Raw genomic sequence first — 27,758 nt, 5'->3', positions numbered from 1 at the left:
ATCCATCCATCCGTCTATCAGTTTGTACTGGTGCCTGCCCATCCTGATATTATCTGAGGCCTCCCAGGGACACAGACTGGCATAACAGAGTCCCTACTGGACTTCACTGAGGCGGCTCCCCTTCCCCTGGTTATGCTCAGATGCTGAAAACAGCTATTAGGACAATGGGAGGAATGGAAGGCCTATCTTCTGAGAGGAAACAGGAAGAGGCTGTCTTGTTTAGTCTAGTGAAAAGAAGGCAGAGAGGGGCTCTGAGTGCTCTGGATAAATACACAGGGTGGAGGTTAAATACCAGGAGAGGGGTGAAGAGCTATTGAAACTAAAGGACAAGGCTGGCTCCAGACAGGGGTGAAAGTGAGCTGGTACGGGCCAGTACGGTGTACCGGTAAGAACCTGCACCTGCCCGTACCCAGCCCACATTAAAGCACTGCAGCAGCAGTGTCCGGAGCCCCGGACCCTTTAAATCAACACGGGAACCCCCGGGCAGCGCAGGCCTGGCAGACTGGAAGGTTGGCTGGGGGATGCTGACTCCCCCAACCCCTCCCCTTCCACCCAAGGTCCCACGCCTTCCAGGGGCCAGAGCCACCCCGACCCCATACCAGTAAGTGTCCTGTGTTACTTTCACCCCTGGCTCCAGAACAAATGGAAATGAACTGGCCATGAGCAAATTCAGCCTGGAAATGTGAAGCTGGTTTCTAACCACCAGAGGGGTGAGATTCTGGAGCAGCCTCCCAGTGGGAGTTGGGGGTGGGGGAAAACAACTGAATCAGTTTTAAGAAAGAGCTGGAGAAATTTCTCAGTGCAACTGTGAGACAGGGCTGTGTGTGGTGGGGGGCAGGGCTCAGCAGCCCCGGGACTCACTTCTGATTTATGTCTCGTGTTCCCACAAGCTCATGCATCAGAGTTTTCACCAAGCACCCGCAGGGGTCAGGAAGGGATTCTCCCCCTTCTATAAATTTGTGACGGGTTCTTCCTGGGGTGCCACCTGGAACTGGGGTGCCGCTGAGCCCCCTGACGCACCAGCCTGGGCTCCCTCTCCCACTGTACTGCTGTGACGAGTTGCAAAGCCCTCCAAGTTTGCACTTTCACCAGCATTTACCCAGGTAGGGACACACCCAGCTGCAGTCACATGCAGGCTCTCTAACCACCAGTCTAGGACCCCAAAGCAGTACCATCCTGCCCTGGTCAAGTCTGGCCAGTATATGGATTTAATACCCGGTCCACCACTCCTTCAATGTGAGGAGGACCATGCAAACTGGTGATAACCAAGCTGAGATTTTCCCCAGACACCTCAGTCAAAAGCACACTGGTTTGGATTAAAACATAAAATAAGGTTATTAACTACAAAAGGATAGAATTTTAAGTGATTATAAGTGATAGCAAACAGATAAAGCAGATTACCTAGTAAATAAACAAAACTGCAAACTGAGCTTAACATACTGGATAGGTAGGATATGAATTAGCAAATTCTCACCCTGAGAGACAAACAGGCTGGCAGATTCTTAAGAATTTTCAAAAGGGCCAAAGTGACTTAAGAGTCTGTGTTCCCCTTTCAGAAGGGCCCAGAGACTTGGGAATCTGTCTCATTGAAAGTCAATGGGATTTATGCTTCTCTGTCAATTAGGCGCTTTTGGAAACTACCCACTGTGCTTCAGGATGAAGGATGCCAGCAGTTTTCACATACCGACATGAGTGGCATTTCCTACACACCTGCCTGCTGTGTTTTACTTGACCTTGATTTTGTTGTAGCAAAGAGATGTGTCAATAACAATCGTTCACATCATTTATTTTATTTTGATAGCATTCATCTGTGTAGGCTTGGATGCACTGGGCCTTGAGGAACGTCTACACAGCAAGGTAAGCCCAAGCTCAGCTCAGGCACGAGGAATTCAGTCTCCTGAACGCACCATTCTACACCTACTGAGAGCGTAATTAAACCTTCTTTTGCCAGGGCCTCTGTGATCAGGATCCTGTTCCATAAGACAAGCTAAAAGGGGTACACAGGATCCCCTAGAGTAACAGTGGGGACAGCTACTCCATTTATGGCATTGTCCTTTGAATAGTATTCCGGCCTGGCCAAAAAGTACACGGTGACTGGCAGAAAACCCTGGCAGCCTGAACTTTTCCAGTGCAGCCCTCGTTGGTGTCCAGAAATTGACCTCTGTGGTCCACAAGGGCCCGTATAACAATGAAGGAAAATGCTTTGTGGTTTATGTATTCGTGCTCCTTGATGAGGGCAAACTATGGGCTCGTGAGTCCCATCAGTGGCCCCGGAGCAGTGTGGGAACACCATTCTCTCAAAACCAGCCGTTATTTCAAATATGCCCACCACCTTTGGGTAAATCCCACGCCTGATCGCCTCAGAAACCGCGGCCACCACTTTGCCTTCCAGTCAACTTTCCAACACCAAACTGGTTAGCCACAGACCCGTAGCAGATTTATTAACTACAGAAAGATACATTTTAAAAGGTCAGAGATAGTTACCAAAGAAAATAAAAGATAAGTGCATAATCTAAATCTTAAACCTTATTACACTAGGCAGTATTTAGAAGAAGCAATTTTTTCACCCCACTGGATGTTACAGTTCACAATACACAGGCCTCTTGCTCAAGCCTGGGTCCAGTCTCCTCTGTTGAAATCTTCTGTCTCTCCAGCATTCTTGTTGCTCCCAGCATAGATGAGGGAGGAGAAAGGCCCAAGCATGATGCCCTAGTCCTCTGTTTTATATCTTTAGTTCATGTGCCTAGAAGACACTTGTCCAGACATGTCCTGGTGGGTGTTGCTGAGTCACAGTGATCAAGTAAACCCCCATTGTGGTGGACTTGTATAACTGAGTCATAGAGTTGATTAGTGGTTGGTTAACACCCACCTGGCAGTAGAGGCTCTCAAACTTTCAACATATTTCAGTGACAACAATATAGCAAAATCTCATAATTTCATACACACTAACGACATACATATTTGGACAGAACAACAGGTTTCAGCAGATCATGACCTTTCATATGATATCTTACATGGTATACTCTGTATAAAATATCACAACCATCTATGAATGATGAACATGGGGGTTACAGGGCACTATTTTGAGGTTCAGTGTGTCACACCAGGCTCTCGTGTTTTCAGGGTTTCTGGTGAAAGGACTCTGGAAATGCTCCATAGTTGCCTTGCTGGGCAATGGCAGACACATATAAACCACAAAGGACTTTAAGGAGGATGGCTGGCTTTTTGCTGACTTGCTCATTTTTGTCTAGCCCTTTTCTTTCATTTTTCTTATTTAGTGCTCCTTTAGGTCACTTGGAAAGTTCCAGTTTAGAAGCCGTTCTTTGGGCTCCCATAATTGAAAGTCTTGGCCACATAATTACCTCTCTTAAAGAAATCTAAGTACAATCTCTGTTTGTATTAATTCATCTCCTGAATCTTTCTCCCTCCACACCAGTACTCTCTCTCTCTCTCTCTCTCTCTCTCTCTCTCATTCTCTCAATGCAAATGCCCGCAGAAAGAAAAGGGCAAGTTGTGTGCAAGGTGTGCTTTTGGCGAGAGATAAATGATTAACAGATCGCAAGGCCAGAAGGACCATTGTGGTCATCCAGTCTGACCTGCTGTATAATATAGGCCATTATATATCCCAAAATAATTCCCCAAGCAGATCTTGATTTAGAACAAATCCCATGTTGATTTAAAAATTGTCAGTGATGGAGAACCGGCCACAAACTTTGTTAAATTGTTCCAATGGCTCATTGCCCTCATTGTTAAATATTGATGACATATTTCTACTTTTATTTTTAAAAATGAAGGCCCAAAAACTAATAGGAAAATAAGAAAAAAAACCTATTTTTTGTATTTTGAATACCTTTAGAGAGTTTAAGGCAGTGGTTCTCAAACTTTTTTACTGGTGAACCCTTTCCCATAGCAAGCCTCTGAGTGCAACCCCCCTTATAAATTAAAAACATGTTTTTATATATTTAACACCATTATAAATCCTGGAGGCAAAGCAGGGTGTGTGGGGGAGGCTGACAGCTCACGATCTCCCATGTAATAGCCTCATGACCCCCGAGGGGTCCTGACCCCCAGTTTGAGAACCCCTGAAGGTCAGACGGAAGCATTATGCTGAAAAATTGGGTTCAGAGAAGAGTCACAAGAATGATTAAAGGATTGGAAAATATGTCTGATAGTGATAGACTCCTGGAGATCAGTTATTTAGCTTAACAGAGAGAAGATTAAGTGTTGACTGGATCACAGTCAATAAGTATGTACATGGAGAACAGAAATTGAATAATAAAAGGCTCTTCAATCTAGCAGACAAAGGTGTAACAATAGCCAATGGCTGGAAGTTGAAGCTAGACAATTTCAGACTAGAAATAAAGCGGATATTTTTATCAGGGAGTGTCGTAAACCATTGGAACAACTTGAAATGTTTAAATCAAGTCTGGATGTATTTCTAAAAGAGCTGCACTAGATCAATCACAGCTGTTGCCCTTGAAGCAGTAATTAATTCACAGAAGTCCAGTGGCTACAATGCTGAGCTGAGAGGAGCAGGTGGAAAAGGCCTTTTGCCTCCCACTGATGGATGGGATTCGCAGGACGGTGCAGATGACACCAACATAGGATGTCAAGGTTAATAGAAATGGGGAAAATGAATCGAGGAAGATAAATATATAAAGAACCAGGGTGATCAGGCTGGTGTTGCCGCAGGAGAATTTTAGCAGCAGGGTGAGATCACCAGAAAATGGGCTGTTTCATTGGAGTGTGTGATAAATGAAGGGAGGGGAAGCTCCCTTTTATGGACACCCAGCCAGCCAAGCATTAAAAACTCTCCCTGGCTAGGTCAAAGAAAGGGAGTGGTCACCTGACCAAAAGACCCAGTGGGACGGCTAGAACATTTTAAAATTGGGGAAAAAACATTCCCCCTGTGTGCTGTTGTTGTTCTCCAGAGAGCAGAGACCCAGAGAAGCAACGCTGTAAGCAGCTTTAAAACCAGCTATAAAAAAGCACCAATTCATACCTCGAACCACTTATTTTACAACCCAGATACGTAAATAGATCAGGAATGTTTAGAAAGACGCGATTCGGTTTATTTCTTATTGGCTTGTGGACTCCCCTCTTCTATCCCCAAATCCTTTTTCTTTTGCTTGTAACCTTTAAGCTGGACCTCAAGAAGATTATTCTTGATGTTTAATTTTTGTAAGTGGGTTTTTTAAATCTAGCAAAAGCCTAAGTTCCAGTTGAATTTTCTTTCTTTTTGTTTTCAATAAAAATTTACCTTTTTTAAGAACAGGATTGGAGTTTTGGTGTTCTAAGAGGTTTGTGCACATGTTGTTTAATTAGCTGGGGGCAACAGCTAATTTCCTTTGTTTCCTTTCTCAGCTCTTCCCTGACAGGAGGGTGAAAGGGCTTGAGGGTACCCCACAGGAAGGAATTCCCAAGTGCGCCTTCCTGACTTCCAAGGGGTTTTTTTGCACTTGGGTGGTGGCAGCATCTAGCCATCCAAGGTCAGAGAGAAACTGTGACCTTTTACATGAGGTGACCTGAGGCAGCCACCTCAGGTGCCAGACTGGAGGGGGCGGGGGGGTGCCACTAGGACCCAGAGTGTAGAAAATTGTGTCTGCTGCTGGTGCGTATGTATTCTCTCCGCTCTAGATGCACAGAGATGGTGGAGAGCTGTGCTGGAGGAAGGACGGCACAAGAGACATAACAGGCAGGCAGGAGAAAAGGTGAGAGGGAATAACAGAAAGCAGCAGAAGCTGCAGGGAGAGAGAGGAGGAGGAGCCGCCTCTCATGTACCTCTCCAGCACCCCCAGGAGCCGGGACTGATTAACACCAGCTTCGCAGGGAGCTGCCTGTTTCCTGCTGCTTCCCTGAACCCACTTGAGGAGAACAGGCAGTCAACTGAAGTGGTAGGAGCCAGTTAGGCCCTTAAGACGCTGATATCTTCCATCACTCAGGCCCTGCTACCAGCCTGCTTACCATTCAGGCCCTTCAACTGAGTGTGGAGAGCCACTATAGCTGGCACAGAACAGCAGTCATGAGTGAAAGAAGAAAACGCCTCTCTGGGGCAGCGTTCAGAAAAAGCAAGCAAGCAAAGGAAGCTTTTCTAGCTAAGCAGGAAGGAGCTCTCCTGAGATACATAGACACAAATGTTCACGGTGAGCCTTCTGGCCCCAGTGAGGATGTGAGTGGTGAGGAGATGCCTGATCTTCCAGTTAGTCAGAGTGCAGGTGACCTGGCAGCTACTGCAGCATCCATAGCTCCATCTCAAATGGATGTAACCATGCACATTCCTGAAGAAAAGCGTAGATCAGAGAAGAGTGTGGTGGAGGCCCAAGAAACAGCTGCTGCTGAGTTTAGTTCCTTAAGTCTAGATGATCCAGAACTGTGGACCCACTTGAGCAGTAGCCTGAGGGACTTCCGTGTACTGCATGGGCCACAGCAAGTGAAAAACTTCATGTTCCCCAAAGACAATGAAAATAGAAGTTTCCATCCAACACATTACTGGCGTGAAATTCCCAATGGTGACAAAGTGGAGAAGGCCCCTCAACCACACCCAGACATTCTCCTGCCGCTGCTCACCATCCGCCCAAGCCCCATTCCCCAATAACCCACCTCTGAAAACTGCCTCTACACCCCCATCCCCCACCAGCTTCAAACCACTTCCCTCCGCACAGCCTCACTCTATCTACACCCCAGCTTCCCACCAGCACCCCTTACTCCCCCCAGGGCCCTTCTCCAGCCCCCAACACCCAGGTCCATCTACCCAACATATCAGCCCAAATACCCGCAACTCCTCGCTGCACCAAACCCCTCTCCCTTCTTCCATCACTTCCATCCCCTGGGGCTCACCCGGATTCCCTCCCCCTCACAGGGCCCCTCACCCTTTTACCCAGGTACCAGCATCCCGCCTTCACTGTATGTGGGGCTGGGGACCTTTCCCCTCCTTAAAGCTCCTTCTCCTTGTCCCCTTGGGGTGGTCCGCAGCTTGGCCCCACTCACTCAGAGGCGGACCCACAGCAAATCAGTGAGTGAGGAGAGCCAACATACCGGAGTGGGGAGCTGAACCCAGCCCCACAGGCAAGGACCCACTGCTGTGGAGTGAGTGTGGGGTGAACTCGCTCCCCAATCCCCCACTCTTCCCTTGCTCGGGCCTCACAGCCACACCAGGCTGGGGTAGAGACAGCAAGAGCGGGGCCTGGCAGTTTTACCAAGCTCCCCCAAAGGAGATCTTCACCAGCCCCCAGTGAATTGGCGCTGAGTCACCAATCCCTGGCTGGCCTGCTCGGGCCTCTGCTGGGCAGCAGCTGTGGCTAAAATGATCTAATGGACATTTTCACCTTAAAAACTATACATCTCTGAGTTTCCGTCCCCTGCACCCCCCACCCCCACCCCGGAAGAGTGGGTTAATGGCGAAGTGTGACTCTTGCAGGGTGGAGAGAAGGTGTGTGCATAGGGTGGGGGGGTAGGGTTGGGAGTCCAGGGCCCCCTCTTTCTCCCGTCCCTGCACTTCTGAGTAGAAAGGGGCACCGTGTAAACCATGCTGATCTCCTTGGGGCACAAACCATTCCTTCTCCCAAGCTGGGAGGGGTTGCAAGTGCTTTGGAGGATAGGAATAAAATTCAAAATGATCTGGACAAACTGAAGAAATGGTCTGAAGTAAATAGGATGAAATTCAATAAGGACAAATGCAAAGTACTCTACTTAGAAAGGAACAATCAGTTACACACATACAGAATGGGAAATGACTGCCTAGGAAGGAGTCCTGCGGAAAGGGATCTGGGGATCATAGTGGATCACAAAAGCTAAATATGAGTCAACAGTGTAACACTGTAGCAGAAAAAGCAAACCTCATTCTGGGCTGTATTAGCAGGAGTGCTGTAAGCAAGACACGAGAAGTAATTCTTCCGCTCTACTCCGTGCTGATAAAGCCTCAGCTGGACTATTGTGCCGGTCCTGGGCACCATGTTTCAAGAAAGATGGGGACAAACTGGAGAGAGCCCAGAGAAAAGCAACAAAAATGATGAAAGGTCTAGAAAACATGACCTATGAGGGAAGATTGAAGAAACTGGGTTTGTTTAGTGGAACAAATTGCCTAGGGCGGTTATGGAATCTCGATCATTGGGGGTTTTAAGAACAGGTTAGACAAACACCTGTCAGGGATGGTCTAGATAATACGTAGTCCTGCCATGAATGCAGATGACCTCTCGAGGTCCTTTCTAGTCCTACACTTCTCGGATTCTAGGATTCTCTGCTTTCTGGAAAGAAGCAAGCACAGAGCAATGCGATCATGAACAAAAAATAAATCATAAACCTTGCCTATTGGCCAGGAGTCTCCCATGGGACTGAGATGGGGATTGTTAAGAATTTCACATAAAGAACTGAGCAAAGGAAGCCAATTTGCAGTGTGCAACAATAATTGTATTGGTCCTACAAAAAACATGATACATATTCTTGAACACCATCTACCAGCTCCTCATCCATTCACTTACTATTTACTCGAGCTGGTGAAAACTTTTTAGTCAAAGCTTATTTCAACAAAAATAGGGATTTGACAAAACAAACTTTTTCATCAAAAATGTCTGCTTCCCTCAGAGATACTGACTTTTTTTTGTGACAGAAAATCAAAAACAAACAACAGAATCATTTTTTTTCAACTTCCAGACGAAAGTTTTCGGATTTCACCTACCAAAAAACAAAACTTTTTCCATTTTCATGTTTTTTGGTTCTTTGACAGAAAGTCAAAAGTTTCTGCCAAAAATAACCCCCCCCCCAAAACAAACTGTCTCGATAATTTTCAACTATATTTATGCACACGCACGGCTGTCATACAGCCCTTCGATACCAGGGGCCACTTGGACCCTGCTGCTTTGACAATAGAAACCTGATTGACGGATCCTCATTTCAGTCAACTAAGCTGGATTCTTTGTAAGGGTCACAGCTCTCCTGATAGCATTTCTCAGGGCCTCCTTGACCTCTCTGTTTCTCAGGCTGTAGATGAGTGGATTGGCCAGGGGCGTCAGGACTGTGTAGCAGACAGAGAACACTTTGTTCAGGGCTCTCAGGGTACTGGATTTCGGTAGCATGTAGGCAATGATTATGGTCCCATAGAAGATTGTAACCACACTGAGGTGAGGGGAGCAGGTGGAAAAGGCCTTTTGCCTCCCAGTGGTGGAAGGGATTCTCAGGATGGTGCTGATGACACAAACATAGGACATCAAGGTTAGCAGAAATGGGATAACTACATTTAGGAAGGAAAATATATAAATCACCGGTGTGATCTGGCTGCTGTCACTGCAGGAGAGTTTCACCATTGGGGTGAGATCACAAAAGAAGTGGTCCATTTCATTGGGGCCACAGAAAATTAACTCTGATATGAGACATACTAATATTGTACAAGCTAGAAATCCACTTATCCAAGACCCAGCTGCTAGCTGGAGGCATAGCTGGCCGTTCATAAGGGTTCCATAGTGCAGCGGTTTGCATATAGCTAAATACCGATCATAAGACATCACCACCAAGAGATAACTCTCTGCAGTAACTAGAAAACCAAATACAGCCAATTGTGTGATGCAGCCCTCCGCAGAAATGGTTCTGTCCCCAGTCAGGAGACTGGCCAGCATCCTGGGCAGGATGGTCGAGGTGTAGCAGGTCTCCAAGCAGGACAAGTTCCCCAGGAAGAAGTACATGGGGGTGTGAAGGTGCTGATCAGTCACAACTAGCACAACAATGAGGAGGCTCCCAGCCATGGTCACAACGTAGATCACTAGAAACAGCAGGAAGAAAAGAATCTGCAGCCCAGGTTGATTCCCGAATCCCAGCAGGATGAATTCTGTGATGGGCGTTTGATTTCCCCCTTCTGCTTTCTCCATGAGCTGTACTAGTAGGAAGAACAGCACCAAACAGTGGAATAATTTCCTCTGCTATTAAACAATAGAAAGTTTCCTCCATTCAATTACATGAAAGTTCAAAGAGGAAAATGAGAAAGAACATAAGAACATAAGAATGGCCATACTGGCTCAGACCAAAGGTCCATACAGCCCAGTATCCTGTCTGCTGACAGTGGCCAATGCCAGGAGCCCCACAGGGAGTGAACCTAACAGGTAATGATCAAGTGATCTCTCTCCTGCCATCCAGCTCCACCCTCTGACAAAGAGAGGCTAGGGATACCATTCCTTACCCGTCCTGGCTAATAGCCATTAATGGACTTAAACTCCATGAATTTATCTAGTTCTCTTTTAAACCCTCTTATAGTCCTAGCCTTCACAACCTCCTCAGGCAAGGAGTTCCACAGGTTGACTGTGCGCTAGGTGAAGAAGAACTTCCTGTTATGTGTTTTAAACCTGCTGCCCATTAATTTCCTTTGGTGGCCCCTAGTTCTTATATTATGGGAACAAGTAAATAACTTTTCCTAATTCACTTTCTCCACACCACTCACGATTTTATATACCTCTATCATATCCCCCCTTAGTCTCCTCTTTTCCAAACTGAAAAGTCCTGGCCTCTTTAATCTCTCCTCATATGGGACCCGTTCCAAACCCCTAATCATTTTAGTTGCCCTTCTCTGAACCTTTTCTAATGCCAGTATATCTTTTTTGAGATGAGGAGACCACATCTGTACGCAGTATTCAAGATGTGGGCATACCATGGATTTATATAAGAGCAATAAGATATTCTCCATCTTATTCTCTATCCCTTTTTAATGATTCCTAACATCCTGTTTGCTTTTTTGACTGCTGCTGCACACTGTGTGGACGTCTTCAGAGAACTATCCATGATGACTCCAAGATCTTTTTCCTGATCAGTTGTAGCTAAATTAGCCCCCATCATATTGTATGTATAGTTGGGGTTATTTTTTCCAGTGTGCATTACTTTACATTTATCCACATTAAATTTCTTGGGCCATTTTGTTGCCCAATCACTTAGTTTTGTGAGATCTTTTTGAAGTTCTTCACAGTCTGCTTTGGTCTTAACTATCTTGAGCAGTTTCGTATCATCTGCAAACTTTGCCACTTCACTGTTTACCCCTTTCTCCAGATCATTTATGAATAAGTTGAAAAGGATTGGTCCTAGGACTGACCCTTTGGGAATACCACTAGTTACCCCTCTCCATTCTGAAAATTTACCATTTATTCCTACCCTTTGTTCCCTGTCTTTTTACCAGTTCTCAATCCATGAAAGGATCTTCCCTTTTATCCCATGACAACTTAATTTACGTAAGAGCCTTTGGTGAGGGACCTTTTCAAAGGCTTTCTGGAAATCTAAGTTCACCATGTCCACTGGATCCCCCTTGTCCGCATATTTGTTGACCCCTTCAACGAACTCTAATAGATTAGTAAGACATGATTTCCCTTTACAGAAACCATGTTGACTTTTGCCCAACAATTTATGTTCTTCTACGTGTCTGACAATTTATTCTTTACTATTTTTTCAACTAATTTGCCCAGTACTGACGTTAGACTTACCAGTCTGTAATTGCTGGGATCACCTCTAGAGCCCTTTTTAAATATTGGTGTTACATTAGCTATCTTCCAGTCATTGGGTACAGAAGCTGATTTAAAGGACAGGTTACAAATCATTGTTAATAGTTCCGCAATTTCACATTTGAGTTCTTTCAGGACTCTTGGTTGAATGCCATCTGGTCCCGGTGACTTGTTACTGTTAAGTTTATCAATTAATTCCAAAACCTCCTCTAATGACACTTCAGTCTGTGACAATTCCTCAAATTTGTCATCTACAAAAGATGGCTCAGGTTTGGGAATCCCCTTAACATCCTCAGCCGTGAAGACTGAAGCAAAAAATTCATTTAGTTTCTCTGCAATGACTTTATCGTTTTTAAGTGCTCCTTTTGTACCTCGATTGTCCAGGGGCTCCACTGGTTGTTTAGCAGGCTTCCTGCTTCTGATGTACTTAAAAAACATTTTGTTAATACCTTTTGAGTTTTTGGCTAGTTGTTCTTCAGACTCCTTTTTGGCTTTTCTTATTACATTTTTACACTAATTTGGCAGAGTTTATGCTCCTTTCTATTTACCTCACTAGGATTGGACTTCCACTTTTAAAAAGATGCCTTTTTATCTCTCACTGCTTCTTTTACATGGTTGTTAAGCTACGGAGGCTCTTTTTGAGTTCTTTTACTGTGTTTTTTAATTTGGGGTATACATTTAAGTTGGGCCTATATTATGGCGTCTTTGAAAAGCTTCCATGCAGCTTGCAGGGATTTCACTCTAGTCACTGTACCTTTTAATTTCCGTTTAACTAACCTCCTCATTTTTGCATAGTTCCCCTTTCTGAAATTAAATGCCACATTGTTGGGCTGTTGAGGTGTTCTTCCCACCGCAGGAATGTTAAATGTTATTATATCATGGTCACTATTTCCAAGTGGTCCTATTATAGTTACCTCTTGGACCAGATCCTGCGCTCCACTCAGGACTAAATCGAGAGTTGCCTCTCGCCTTCTGGGTTCCTGTACCGGCTGCTCCAAGAAGCAGTCATTTAAAGTATCAAGAAATTTTGTCTCTGCATTTTGTCCTGAGGTGACATGTACCCAGTCAATATGGAGATAATTGAAATCCCCCCACTATTATTGAGTTCTTTATTTTGATAGCCTCTCTAATCTCCTTAGCATTTCATCGTCACTATCACTGTCCTGAAAGTCACATATTGTCTTCTAGGGCCACGTAACTTGGACCTGTGAGACTCAGTCAGGAACACAGGTCCTGACACACCCGAGAAGAGCAGTGATCCCTCTAATTTGGAGTCCTGTCTTAAAGAGTGGCCAATACCAGATGCTCTAGAAAAGTATTCAGCTCCCTTAAAGGCTTTTGCACAATCTCATATATATGGGGAATGTTTTCCCCAGACAGTGATGTTGTAGCCATGTTGGCAGCCGGATATTACAGAGACAAGCTAGGTGAGGTAACATCTTTTATCGTTCCAATAAAATTGGTCACCCACCTTGTTTCCCCAGACAGTTAATTCTTGGCCTATGGCATGAAACCTTCCATGTTTTATACTTTGTTGGTGTAACTAGACATCTTCATGCCTTCTCAGGTGATTATCAGGCCCCAATTACTGTAGTATCTGAGCACCTTACAGTCCTTAACGTATTTATCCCCACAATGCCGCAATGAGATTGGAAAGCCTTTTTGTGCCCATTGTACAGATGGAGAACTGAGGCCCTAAGTGATTCCCCCAAAGGCCCCCAGGCCCTGACCCTGATGGAGCTTCTCAGTCCCATTCATCAGTCCTTAACCTCTCGCACATCCCCTTTTTGTTCATCTCCTCCTTAAATTAAACTCCCCCTGAGTCTTTTCTGAGATTGGGTTATTCAAAGGGACCTAAAGAAATTAGAAAATCAGGGGGATTTGGCCACTGGACTCCGTTGAAATTCCCAGCCCCATTAAACTCTGCCCATCCAGGCACCTGCCTCTCCGCTCCATTCCCAGCCCCATTCAGCAGGTGGGAAAAGAAGAGACGCTCTCATCCCCCAGCTCTGAGACACCAGGCGCAGCGCAGGAGCCTGCAGGTCAGCGCCAGCAGAACAGGGCGGGAGCCTGCTCGCCTCCTGCTAGTGCCTGAGACACTGACCAGCAGCACAGCAGGGAAACTGCCTCTGCCCTGCCCCGTGCACAAAGGGAACCCCCAGCAGCCATGCACAGACCCCTCGCCCTCTCCCGCTCCTCCCCTCCTTGGCCACCAGAGACACTCTCCACCCCAGCTGCACTCTGCAGCCCAGCTGAGGAGTGAGTGTGTCTGGGCCCAGATTCAGTGCAGCGACATGCTCCCAGCCATGCTCTGTAATGCCACAGGGGAAGGGAGTAGGAAGTGAGACAGAGCAGGAAATGCACAGTCCCGGTGTGCACCTGAGAGACAGCTCCAGCTGGTCTCCTTCCCACTACGGCACTGTTTCGTCCTCCGTGAGAGCCCCAGGATCTCGCCTAAGGGGTGTGACTCTCCAGCGCACTAGCCTGCCACGTACTAACACTCCAAGGACTCTGCAGCAGCGCACTCAAGATTCCCAAGCACACTTTGACCTTCCCCCGTTTCAAACACCACTAGGGCAAAGTCCACTAGGGGACTTTTAGTGCATGATAGCAGGGTCTGCATGGCCCCTTACTGCACGGCAACCTAGAACACTGCAGATTTCCACCCTAGCCTGCCATGCTCCCTGCGTGGACAAACCCCAGGAAGGATCAGATTTAAATTGAATCCACAGCAGGAAACTGCAATGCTGAGTGGATGTGGGGATTGGGACGTGGTTTCCACTTCCAGGTTGCTTCCCTCAGTGTCTCCAGCTCTCAGAGCTTGTCTGCAGGGTGAGAGAGCACACTCAAGAGCACTGGGATTTCTAAAGGGCACCAGCAAGTTGCACGTGAACTGACTCGTATAGACTCTTGCTGGCGCCCAGTGAAATTTCCTTTGTGCACAACGTTTGGTGCACTGTAGAACTGACACCTCACAGTTGTGCACCACCACCCCACATGGACAAGCCCGCATTCGCTCGGCAAAGACACCTACCTTCTACTGCCGCTCTGGGCTGGCGCTTACTTTCTTGCTTGAAATGCACATATCTTCATGCCTCCTGCTCTGGAGTCTTCCAGGGTTTATAGAGGAAAGCTGCCTCTCGCTGGCTCAGGCAGCTGTTGGGATCTCCACTGAGGCTGCTGATAATGATCCCATTGAAAGAGCCCTCAGGAGGGAATTCAGTGCTATATTGCTTGTTAAAACAGTGTAAACATCAAGGCCACTGACTACTGAGGCCTGGTCTACACTACAGAGTTAGGTTGACGCAAGGCAGCTTATATCAACCTAACTGTGGAAGTCTCTACACTTAAATTTCGCTCCTGCCAAAGTAACTGCCCTGCTACGCTGACTTAATAATGCTTCAAGAGGCGTAGCGTCAAGGTCAATGTAGTTAGATCGATGCAGTGTCAGTGTAGACGCTGCCTTGCTTATGTCGACTGTTACTGGCTTTCAGGAGCCTTCCCCACAATGCCCTGCACTGACAGTACAATCAATACCAGCGCTCCTGGTGAGGCCGCGCACCGCCGAGACAAGGAGCAAAGTGTAGACACGCACAAGCGATGTAATTACTGCAGCAGCGGTATATCGACATAAGTTAGGTCAACTTAGTTTTGTAGTGTAGACATGGCCTGATGAGTAGAGCAGAATGAGTTCCTTAGGATTAGGCCCCTAGAAGTTATTCTTTGCTGACTGTCTGGGCTAGATTGCCCATTCAGGGATGAATGGACAGGAGTGATATATGTAAGATATGGGAGGGAATTGTTCTGCTCTATTCAGCTCTGGTGAGGCCTCGGCTGAAGTGCTGTGTCCAGTTCAGGGCGCCACACTTTAAGAGGGATGTGGACAAATTAGATACAGTGCAGGGGAGAGCAACAAAAAATGATAAAGAGGTTTAGAAAACCTGACCGATAAGGAAAGGTTGAAAAAATTGAGCATGTTTAGTCTACAGAAGAGAAGGGTGAGGGAGGACATGATCCCAGTCTTCAGAGATGTACCAGGTCATTGGAAAGAGGGTGATGATCAATTGTTCTCCATATGTACCAAGGGTAGGACAAGAAGGAATCTATAACAAAACATGCAGGAGGTGGGAGACACTGTGGAATCACAGAGCAACCTTGTGGCCCAGCAGAGAGACCACTGGACTGGGACTGTTCCCAGCTGTGCACCTGGCCTGCTGGTTGACTGTGAGCAGGCACATCGCGGCTCTGTGCCTCAGTTTCCCATCTGTAAAATGGGAGTATTGCTGTAAAGCTCTTGGGGATCTGCTGACGAAAAGGACAATAGCAAAGGTCAGTCTTTTGATTATTAGCGAGCCCCAGTAGCACGTCAGCTGCAAACTTAGATGAGAACTACAGCTGTCTAAAAGGCATCACCTTTTACCAACCTTTTTCTCCTTCTGTTTAAAAAACTAGGAAATAAAATGTCAAAAAACTTTGTCAATGTAGAGTTAAAGTGTCTGGTGATAGCTCGGGCCCTTCTAGAATGCTGTGTTCAGCTAAACTCAGACTTCTGAAAACCAGGAAACACAGAGAGAAGGTGAATGCCTACACAACCTTAATTCTGCCCTACTTGAGCAATGCCCCACAACTCCCATAATGCACACACTCCCATTCTGCTTTTTCACTAGAATAGACAGGCGCTACCTGCACTTCCCCTGTGCTCAAACACTGATCCCACTCCCCCAGCAGAACACTACCCATGTATAATGTAGAAGCTTCTTCATCCCCTTTCACAACCCCTTCACACAGGGCACCACTTAAACCTAGACTTCCCCCTATCCAGACGTAAATCCACAGACTGTTCTCATGTCCCACCTCACTACTGACAATGCCCATTCCAACACAGAACTGTGTCCGCTGTGGCAGGAGCAGGGCACTGGGGTTGTCTAGTCAGGGGTATCGTCAGTGGGGAGGTGGGTCTGTGCATTCACAAAGGGACTTGGGCATTGAGTGTCGCAACTCCTATCTTTTTGGTGCCTAGAAAAATCACAGGGCTCCACAAAGCCTGTGTGGTGCCCCCACAACGAAGGAGGAGAGATCAGCACCTAAGAATGGGATCCACAGAAGGACAGCACACTCAGCTGAGAGACGCCTGAGCTAGCTAATGGGAGATGATGAGGAGGGGGGGTGTCCTCAGCACCGCCCCTCTCAAGAAGTTCAGCACCTAAATCTGGGCTGGGGAGGAAGCCTTGCTCTGCTTGGGACTCTCAGCCCCTCTCTTTGAGTTAGACACAGATGCCTCCTAGCTTGGAGTCCAATGTTTAGGCTATGCCGGCGTCACACCCTGGGTTCAATTCCCCCTGCCCCAGAGTGGAGAAGGGATTTGCCATCCCTCAGGTAAGTGCACTAACCAATGGAGTTATTGGCGATATTGGTGGGAGAAGGACTCCCACAGTCTCTCCCATTGAAGCTGTTCCTCTTGGCATAAATAATGAAAGAGGCCTTGGCCCAGAGACAGCAAATATGAAAAGGGCTCTGTAGCCTGGAAGACCAAGTGTTCCCTGGGATGCAGGAGACCTGGAATCCGAATGACTCTTTCATTATTTAAAATCTAGGAATCAATTAATTCAGATCCACCCATCTAACCTCTTGCTGCCCCATCCCCGAATTAACCCACCCCAACAGAATTAACCCACCCCTCCCACACCCCACCCCAAATAAATCCCACCCCAACAGAACCTCCTGCCAGGGCTCCCCGCCCATCCCACCTCCCTGACACACCAACCCCTATCTCGCCAAAAAAACTCATGCCACAAAGTCCCCTAATAAACCCCCCCGCCCAGAAAACATCACCCTGCCCATACCCTTTCTGATGGGTTCCCCCAGGGTGCCACCTGGAACTGGGGTACCACTGACCCCTGCTGACCCACCAGCCTGGGCTCCCTCCTACACTATACTGCTGTGACAAGCTACAAAGCCCTCCAGGCTGTCTGTAAGCAAGGACTGGCCTGTCTCCCAAGATCTGTGAGACTGATGGGTCGTCCTTCAGGATAGGTTGTAGAGACTACCTATCCTGGGGGGGAGGGATAGCTCAGTGGTTTAAGCTTTGGCCTGCTAAACCCAGGGTTGTGATCTCAATCCTTGAGGGGGCCATTCAGGGATATGAGGCAAAAATTGGGGATTGGTCCTGCTTTAAGCAGGGGGTTGGACTAGATGACCTCCTGAGGTCCCTTCCAATCCTGATATTCTATGATTCTATGACTACAATACCCACCTGCCGGAGACTACAATACCCACCTGCTGGAGTGAAGAAACAGATTGACAGAGCCAGAAGAGTACCCAGAAGTTACCTACTACAGGACACGCCCAACAAAGAAAATAACAGAACGCCACTAGCCATCACCTTCAACCCCCAACTAAAACCTCTCCAACGCATCATCAAGGATCTACAACCTATCCTGAAAGACGACCCATCACTCTCACAGATCTTGGGAGACAGGCCAGCCCTTGCTTACAGACAGCCCCCCAACCTGAAGCAAATACTCACCAGCAACCACACACCACACAACAAAAACACTAACCCAGGAACCTATCCTTGCAACAAAGCCCCTTGCCAACATATCTATTCAGGGGACACCATCCTAGGGCCTAATCACATCAGCCACACTATCAGAGGCTCGTTCACCTGCACATCTACCAATGTGATAGATGCCATCATGTGCCAGCAATGCCCCTCTGCCATGTACGTTGGCCAAACTGAACAGTCTCTACGTAAAAGAATAAGTGGACACAAATCAGATGTCAAGAATTATAACATTCAAAAACCAGTTGGAGAACACTTCAATCTCTTTGGTAACTCGATTACAGACCTAAACGTCGCAATTCTTCAACAAAAAAACTTCAGAAACAGACTCCAATGAGAGACTACTGAATTGGAATTAATTTGCAAACTGGACACCATTACGTTAGGCTTGAATAGAGACTAGGAGTGGATGTGTCATTACAGAAAGTAAAACTATTTCCCCATGTTTATTTTCCCCCCTACTGTTCCTCACACGTTCTTGTCAACTGCTGGAAATGGCCCACCTTGATTAACACTACAAAAGGTTTTTTTTTCTCTCCTGCTGGTAATAGCTCACCTTACCTGATCACTCTCGTTACAGTGTGTATGGTAACACCCATTGTTTCATGTTCTCTGTGTATATAAAATCTCCCCACTCTATTTTCCACTGAATGCATCCGATCAAGTGAGCTGTAGCTCATGAAACCTTATGCTGAGTCAAACAGTTCCCATGGTGTAGTGCTATCTCTGAGAGCTTTTGTCATAAATATAAAAGGAAGGGTAAACATCTTTAAAATCCCTCCTGGCCAGAGGAAAAACCCTTTCACCTGTAAAGTGTTAAGAAGCTAGGAGGACCTTGCTGGCACCTGACCAAAATGACCAATGAGGAGACAAGATACTATCAAAGCTGGAGGGGGGAGAAACAAAGGTTCTCTCTGTCTGTGGGTTGCTTTTGCCAGGAACAGAAAGGAATGGAGTCCTAGAACTTAGTAAGTAATCTAGCTAGATATGTGTTAGATTCTGTTTTGTTTAAATGGCTGATAAAATAAGCTGTGCTGAATGGAATGTATATTCCTGGTTTTGTGTCTTTTTGTAACTTAAGGTTTTGCCTAGAGGGATTCTCTATGTTTTGAATCTGATTACCCTGTAAGGTATTTACCATCCTGATTTCACAGAGGTGATTCTTTTACTTTTTCTTCAATTAAAATTCTTTTAAGATCCTGATTGCTTTTTCATTGTTCTTAAGATCCAAGGGTTTGGGTCTGTGGTCACCTATGCAAATTGGTGAGGATTTTTATCAAGCCTTCCCCAGGAAAGGGGGTGTAGGGTTTGGGGAGGATTTGGGGGGGAAAGACGTTTCCAAGCGGGCTCTTTCCCTGTTATATATTTGTTAGACGCTTGGTGGTGGCAGCAATAAAGTCCAAGGGCAAAAGGTAAAATAGTTTGTACCTTGGGGAAGTTTTAACCTAAGCTGGTAAAAATAAACTTAGGGGGTTTTCATGCAGGTCCCCACATCTGTACCCTAGAGCTCAGAGTGGGGAAGGAACCTTGACAGCTTTCTATTGTACACGGTTCCTGGGGTAATCCTTGTGCTTGTCTGCATTTCCGCAATAAGCCATTAACATCGATTGTCCATTGTACCTGAAAGGCTGCTTGTGGGTGTTTTAAACCTCACATTTTCAGTCACACATACATAGCCAAACGTCATAACTTCACATAAGACGATAGCACATACAATCCAATGAGATATTACTGTCGAGCAGATCTAGACTTTTAGAATGATACCTCACAAGGCCTACTTTGTACAAAACATATCCTGGGGAATATTGGGGTGCCAGGGTGTCACACTCTGCATGCCCCAAACCCCTTCCTCCCCCACTACTCACCATCCCCCTCCAATTCCTCAATAAACACACTTCTTAAAACCTCCTACACCTCCGTCCCCCACCATCCTCAAACCACTTCCGCCACCCAACTCCTGGCTGTACCGACCCCCCCGCCCGCTCACTTCTTCAGCCTCTCCTGTCCCCGGGGCTCACCCCGGAACTCCCTGCAGGCCTCCTCACCCCTTTACCCTGGCACCAGCATCCCACCTTCACTGTATCTGGGGACCATTCACCTCCTTAGCTCTCCCCTTCCTTGTCCCCTTGGGATGGTCGGACGGCTCAGCCCCCACTCACTCAGAGAAGCCCCCACAGCAAATCTGTGAGCGATGAGAGCCAACGGGCCGGAGCAGAAAGCTGGGCCCAGCCCCACAGGACACTGAGCGGGAGGCAGGCTGGCTCTCCAACCCCCCTTTCCCCTCGCTGGTGCCTCATCTCTGCACCAGGCCAGGGTAGAAACAGTGAGAGCAGGACCTGTCAGTTTTACTGACCTCCCCCAAAGGAGATCTTCACCAGCCCCCCAGGGCACTGGCTCTAAGGGAGCAATCCGTGGCTGGCCTGCTCTGGCCTCTGCTGAGCAGGAGATCAGACTAAAACGACCAGAATGGACTTTTTTCACCTTAAAAACTATGAATCTCCGAGCTCCGATCCCCTCAGGAAGAATGGGTTAACAGGAAAGCATGACTCTTGCAGGGTGGAGAGAAGGTGTGTACATGGCGTGGGGGGATTGGGAGTCCAGGGCCCCCTCTCTCTCTCCTGTCCCCTACTCAGCTGAGAAGAAAAGAGCACAATGAAAACCACAGTGATCTCCTTGGAGCACGGACCATTCCTCTGTGGAAAGTGCCCAGGACTGAGCAGTGCACCGACAAGCTAGTAATAAACCATAAACCTCAAACGTCGGCAGGGAGTCTACAGTGCGACAGAGAAGGGGCTGGTTAAGAACTCCACATACAGAGCTGAACAGAGGAAGGCCGTCTGCAGTGTGCAACAGCAACTCGCATTGGTCCTACAAACCCCATGAACAACTATACAGATTCTTGAGCACCAGCTCCTGGCTCCTGGTCCGTTCACTTACTATTTATCAGAGCTGGTGACAGCTTTTCAGTAACAGCAAATTCCAAGACAAAATTGAATTTTGCTTAAACAATTTTTTCATGGGAAATGTTTCCTTCCCTCCCAGATGTTGATTTTTTTTTTTTTGGCCAGGAACCTGAAAACACCACAGCCAATTATTTTTTCCAGTTTCCAGCTGGAAGGTTTTAAATTTTGCCTGCCAAAAAACAAGACTTTTTCATTTTCCAGGTTTTTGGGTCCTTGATGAAAAGTCCAAATTTTCTGCCAACCCCTCCCCCCAAATATATTTTCAAACATCTCTGTTCTTTACAAATATGTATGTGCACAAGCATGTCTTTCATACAGCGCATTTGTATCAGGGTCATTTGGCCCTGCTGCTTTGACAACAGAAACCTAATAGATTGACCCTCATTTCATTCAACTAGTCTGGATTCTTTGTAAGGGTCACAACTCTCCTCACAGCGTTTCTCAGGGCCTCCTTGACCTCTCTGTTTCTCAGGCTATAGATGAGCGGATTGGCCAGGGGAGTCAGGACTGTGTGGCCGATGGAGAACACTTTGTTCAGGGCTCTCCAGGTACCAGATTTTGGTAGCATGTAGACAATCATTATGGTCCCATAGAAAAGTGCCACCATAATGAGGTGAGAGGAGCAGGTGGAAAAGGCCTTTTGCCTCCCGGTGGTGGATGGGATTCCCAGGATGGTCGCAATGATACAAATATAGGAAGCCAGGGTTAATAGAAAAGGGGAAACTGCATCTAGGAAGGAAAATATATAAATAAGTGGGGTGATCTGGCTGGTGTCGCTGCAGGAGAGTTGAATCAGTGAGGTGAAATCACAAAAGAAATGGTCAATTTCATTTGGGCCACAGAAAATTAACTGTGGCATAAGACACATGAATATTCTACAAACTAGAAATCCACTTATCCAAGACCCAGCTGCTAGCTGGAGACACAGCCTGCCATTCATAAGGGTTCCATAGTGTAGCGGTTTGCATATGGCTAAATACCTATCATAAGACATCACTGTCAGAAGATAACACTCTGTAGTTACCAGAGAACCAAATAAAACCAATTGTATCATGCAGCCCTCCACAGAAATGGTTCTGTCCCCAGTCAGGAGACTGGCCAGCATCCTAGGCAGGACGGTGGAGGTGTAGCAGGTCTCCAAGCAGGACAAGTTCCCCAGGAAGAAGTACATGGGGATGTAAAGAAGCTGATAAGCCACAACTAGCGCAACAATGAGGATGTTCCCAGCCATGGTCACAATGTAGATCACTAGAAAAAGCAGGAAGAGAAGGATCTGCAGCTCGGGGAGATCCCCAAACCCCAGGAGGATGAATTCCGTGACGGACGTTTGATTTTCCCCTTCTCCTTTCTCCATGAGGTGCATCCTGTGACAGGGAAAAAGTCATGAGCATCGAAAGATTTGGCTGTACCGGGAAATTCAGTTGATAGCCATCATTTGATCCCCTAAGAGTTCCCACTGCAAACGGAGAGCTGGGTTTATATTCTCTCACACCAGAGAAACTGCTTCAGGAGCTGGAGACTCCACCACTTCCCTTGGTGCTTTCTTCCAATAGATAATCACCCGCCCTGGCAGCAGACTGCACCTTATTTCCCATTGTCGTGTGTCTGGGTCTAGCGCCCAGCCCTTGGTTCTAGCTGTGCCTGTCCCTGGGAAATGGAAGAGCCCTTTGGTAACCAGTGGTTTCTCCCCACGGAGATATTGAGACCTCTACTCAAGTCACGTCTCCACAAAACTGGTTTTGTGGCTCTATTCTGCAGCCACCCCAACCTCTCCACGTCTGTTTTACACCGTGGCCCCAGCCCTGCACACGGTATTCCAGCATCGGTGTCACCAGGGCTCTCTGCAGAGATGAAACCCGCCCCCTGCTCCTGTTCTCTGCTCCCCTGTTTATACAGCCAAGGACAGCGTCAGCCCACGGCCCACCCCACTGCTCTGGGAGCTGATGTTGGGTTTCTCGCCCTCTGTAGCCCCTACCCGTGCTGTGATGGGGGCCATGGTCACACCCACGAGCTGCCTGGGGAAGGGCAGGAGGGAGGTGGCACCATGGCCATGCCTGCGAAGAGGGAGTGATGCTGACCCACAGCACAGACGGGAAAGTGACTCTGCCTCCGACCGTGACCAGGGCACAAATCAAACCACCCTCGGGGCAGACGCACACGCAGACTCCTCTCCTTCATAGCACAGTAGTGACTGGTCCAGAGACACTGACACTGCTGATAACGAATTACCAGCTATGACTGTTAACTATTAATTACTGGCTGTCCATCACTGATTGTGTTGTGGCAATGGCAGGGGACCAGGTTCTTACTGCGCTGGGTGCTGTGTAAACACCCAAGAATTAGTAACAATTCCCGGCTCGGAGGGTGCTGTGTTGAACTGCAGGCAGAGTCGGTGCCGTATCCCAGCTGCCACAGGGACCCCCTAACTCAGCCCTGCCAGCCGCTCTCTCACTGCAGCGGTACCGGGGCCTGGGGTGGGAGATATGGGGGGAGAATGGAAAGTCTGCCTGTGCCCGGTACTCATCCGCCCCCGTTACGGCCATGTCCGAGCTCCTCGCAATCTGTAACGTGTTGATCTTCACACCACTCTTGTGACTTAACATTGGGAGCTTGGGTGCTTCTGAAAATCCCACTCAGTGGCTAAATACCTTTCAAAACATGATCCAAACTGACTCAAAGTCACCCAGCAAGGCTGCGGCTGAGCAGAGAAGGGACCCCAGGTCTCCCGTCACAGGCTGGGGCCCAAACAGCTGCGGGCCCCACGCTCTGGAGGAAATGAAGGGAGAGCAGTCAGTGCTCGGGCAAAGGCTGTGAGACAGACACAGGGAGCGCTGCTTCCTGACCTGTAAGGATTCCAGTCTCTGTTCCGTGCATTTCTAACGTACACCCCTTTCCTGGGGAAGTTCAGGACTACCCACAGAATGCTGATACCCTCTCTGCTCCCACGGAAAGCCACGGAGGAGACGCTCAGCAGGAGACACAAAACATCTCAGTACTGGGCTGGGAAGGTGCATCGGAATCTGTCCCCCTAGGAAAGGCTGGAGAGGCAGCTGAGAAGCAGCTGAGAACCTGAGGGTCCCTGAGCAAAAAATGAGCTGTCCAGACAAGAGAGGGGACAGCCAGCCAGAGCGCAAGCGGGTGCGGGGAGGAGAGACAGAGGGATGTCTAAGGGCAGAGATGAGAGCTGGGTCTCCTTATGATCCATCCATGTCTCTAGGTGCAAACCACAAAGCAATCAACTCTGAAGTCCTTCCTCCGGCAGAGCTCCCAGCATGTGAGGACACTGCACAAGGGGGTGTCTCAGACCAAGGGCTGCATAGGCATAAGGACCTGAAGATCTGCCCCGAGGCTAGTGACACTCACCTTCAATCCTCAGCATGCAGCAGCGTGCTCTCCGTGGCCAGGGATTGGGGCTGGTGTCAGTCAGCCTTCGTATCTCAGTTCCTGGCAGCCCCCTACCTGTGGCTGCTGGGACAGGAACCTCTCACTGCCCAGGGTGATTGCTGGCATCACACAGACCCTTAGTGCCTCCTGCTCTGGGTTCTTGCTGGGTTTATCAGCGAAAGAAGCTGCCCCCTGGGCCTTGCCACTGCTGTTGGGATCTCCCCTGGGACTGCTGCCGGCGATGCTCTGGGTTCCCTGCAGAGGGGAATTGATGCTTTGTTCCATGTTTAAACAGTGTAACTTCATAAGAACGGCCATACGGGGTCAGACCAAAGGTCCATCTAGCTCAGTGTCCTGTCACCCAACAGTGGCCAGTGCCAGGTGCTTCAAAGGGAATGAACAGACCAGGGCAGTTGTCAAGTGATCCATCTCCTGTCATCCAGTCTTAGCTCCTGGCAGTCAGAAATTCAGGGACACCCACAGCATGGGGTTGTGTCCCTGACCCTCTTGGCTAATAGCCATTGATGGACCCATTGTCCATGAGCTTATCTAGTCCTTATTTCAACCCTGTTATACTTTTGTCCTTCACAACATCCGCTGGCAAACAGTTCCACAGGTTGACTGTGCGTTGTTTGTCTGCCTGAGGTCAGACTCCGCCTGGTCTCGGCAGTGTTACCCCAAGGGGGTAAAGTTCAGGAGACCTGAAGATCACAGGGTCTGCTCCTTGCTGGTTGCCCAGAGGGAGGAGAACCACCACTTGCTCCATGGTTTTGTGGCTTCCTCTGCACCCGTGTGCGGACCAGGTGAGCCACAGAGGGCTCCAACGATGCAATCTAGCCACAATTTGGCAGCTTCACATTGTCCCCAACATGGGCCCTCCTTGGCATAGTCTGGCTGGCCCAGAATGGACTGAACTGGGTCCCATCCCCTCTGAAGCTGGGGCTGGGAAGGCAGATGAACAATGACAGTGACAATTTTCCGAGCAACTCTGCTTGCTGTACAGTCACTGTGGCAAGACAGCCACCCCCGGCATCCTTCTGAGGTCACCCCCATCACTTAGATTGACACTCGCTTTGGCTGGAGGGAGCTGGCCAGAGTTGGGGCAGGGGTGAGGGGCCCAGGCTGGAGGGAGCTGGCCAGACTGGGGGTGGGGGTGAGGGGCCCAGGTTGGAGGGAGCTGGCCTGAGTCAGGGTGGGGGTGAGGGGCCCAGGTTGGAGGGAGCTGGCCAGAGTATAAAATAAATATAAATTAAAAATCAATTAAAAGAATATAAAACAACATTTAAAAGCATAAAATAAAAAAATACATAATGATATTTTTAAATTTAAAAAATCCTTTGAAATGGAACCCAAACGTGCCGGGTGAGAGTCAATGGGATGTGTGCTGCTCTCCTCACACTAGAGGGGTGTCTGAGCACCCCACGCCCAGGCCCTCAAGGACAGGTCTAGACAGCAGTCTCACCCCGGCCCTGCGGCCACCCCAGCCCCAGTTAGCAATGAACTGTGAGACCCTCCAGGCTAAGGGAGTTAGACACCCAAATCCCATTAAAATCCCAGCCCTATTGAAAGTTAATGGGGGACTTGGGGTCTTAAGGTTCCTTGAGACCCCCTCCCATACAACCTTGTTGTCTACACGTGGGTCTGTCCAGACACGCTGGATTGGTTGGGTTGGGTTGAAATTTGACCGGCTGATAGGATCTTAACCTGCGTCAACGAACGTGATGAGACTGTCAATCCAAGTGACAACGGGGTGTCCGCAGAATGACACGGGGGTGGCTGGGTAGCTGAGCTCAGAATCTGGCCCCACTGCCTTCTACAGCAGAATGGCTCAGATAATGGCCAGTGGAACCATTTTCCATCAGACTTCATAGCACCAGTTTCAGAGGGGCTGAGGTTCTGCTTTGGGCTTTTACTTCAGTCCGTTCTGAGCCAGCCAGAGGGTGCCAATAAGGCCCATATCAGGGACAGGGTGGAGCTGTGGCAGGGTGGGTGGATAAAAGTAAACTTCATTACTGTTACCATCAAGCACCCTCCAGCTCCAGATCACAAGCACCTTACTATTAACCTGTGTGGACCGGACATTTAACAGGGAGCAGCTGTCATCAGAGATGGGGCTGGAAGATGCTCAAAAGATGTGGACGCTCTCTCATACATCAGCGGCTGCTGCTGCCATGTTCTGGGCATCTCAGTGACATCCCTGCGAACGTTATGACATCCAGCTTCTGGCATAGCTAGAGATATATAGAGCCGCGGTTACACCAACTCTGCTGTACCACCGGGAAACCAGGGCTCCGGGGCAGGCTGAGAAGTGGCGGAATAATGGTTTTTGATTCTCGTTGTCTACGTTTAAGCGGGGGAATAGTCCCACTATTGTGGGGAACTTTCCTGGCTTCTGCACTACCCCGGTGAAGTGGGCTAGCGAAAGGATCTGAGTCCTCGCTCCCACTTCCTTTACCCAGTGGCTTCCCTGCCCTTGAGGACTCCCCTTCTACTCTCCTGTCTGGCAGAGTCCTTGTAACCCCAACAAGACTGGGCCTAAGATTCCTGGGGAGCTCGACCCCCAACCCTGCTGTGGTCACCTAGGACAGGGGCTAGGGTGTCCCCACTCCGGGGTGCTCTCTCTGCACTGGGCACTTCTCTGACCCACTGACCATTACATACAAGTTAAAGCAAATGCAAGTTATTTAATCAACAATTAATTTTAAAAAGAATAAGGGAAAATGGGAAAGGTTAAAGGAAACACATCAGCCCGCTCTGTGGCAGGGAACATCACAAACACTGTCTCTGGAACGTCAGGGCAGTTCACAGTCTGTCCCTTGTAAATCCCAGGCCTTCTTCTCAGGCCCTGGCTGTGCTGCAGGGATGCTGTGGGTTGGACACTTGCTCTGGTCATGGCCACAAGCTCTTAGGCTCTAAGTGGTAGGAGCCTTCTACCCAGCGTTGCCCCCGCCCTGTCGGGGTTACGATCCAAGCCTGGCCTGCAGAGCCCCTTGGTTGAGGCATCTCCCTCTGCTGGGCCCGCTGCCCAGGGTCCCCCTCGCTCTCCCCAGCTGCTCACCGCACTCAGCTCCGGACTGCTCCAGCCCCAGCTCCACCACTCGGTCTCTGCACGAATGCTGCTGCTCTTCCTCCAGCTCCTGGGCTGCTTAGAATCATAGAATATCAGGGTTGGAAGGGACCTCAGGAGGTCATCTAGTCCAACCCCCTGCTCAAGGCAGGACCAATCCCCAATTAAATCATCCCAGCCAGGGCTTTGTCAAGCCTGACCTTCAAAACTTCTAAGGAAGGAGATTCTACCACCTCCCTAGGTAACGCATTCCAGTGTTTCACCACCCTCCTAGTGAAAAAGTTTTTCCTAATATCCAACCTAAACCTCCCCCA

The 27,758-nt window shown here is 48.3% G+C and overlaps 2 protein-coding genes across 2 annotated transcripts; both read right to left on the bottom strand.

Annotated features, from left to right (window-relative positions):
• Nucleotides 1-8,897: 8,897 nt before the first annotated feature.
• Nucleotides 8,898-9,860, bottom strand: LOC141997683 (olfactory receptor 11A1-like). The gene has a single exon (XM_074970117.1). The coding sequence runs from the start codon at nucleotides 9,855-9,857 to the stop codon at nucleotides 8,898-8,900; it is 960 nt and encodes a 319-aa protein (XP_074826218.1). The 5' UTR covers nucleotides 9,858-9,860.
• Nucleotides 9,861-21,387: 11,527 nt separating this feature from the next.
• Nucleotides 21,388-22,371, bottom strand: LOC141997444 (olfactory receptor 11A1-like). Its single transcript, XM_074969823.1, has one exon. The coding sequence runs from the start codon at nucleotides 22,354-22,356 to the stop codon at nucleotides 21,388-21,390; it is 969 nt and encodes a 322-aa protein (XP_074825924.1). The 5' UTR covers nucleotides 22,357-22,371.
• Nucleotides 22,372-27,758: the final 5,387 nt, after the last annotated feature.

The sequence above is a fragment of the Natator depressus genome, chromosome 13, assembly GCF_965152275.1.
Source record: "Natator depressus isolate rNatDep1 chromosome 13, rNatDep2.hap1, whole genome shotgun sequence".
NCBI classification, from domain to species: Eukaryota; Metazoa; Chordata; order Testudines; family Cheloniidae; genus Natator; species Natator depressus.
Note: the sequence above shows the minus strand (reverse complement) of the source record. Positions and strands in the feature narration are given on the sequence as shown.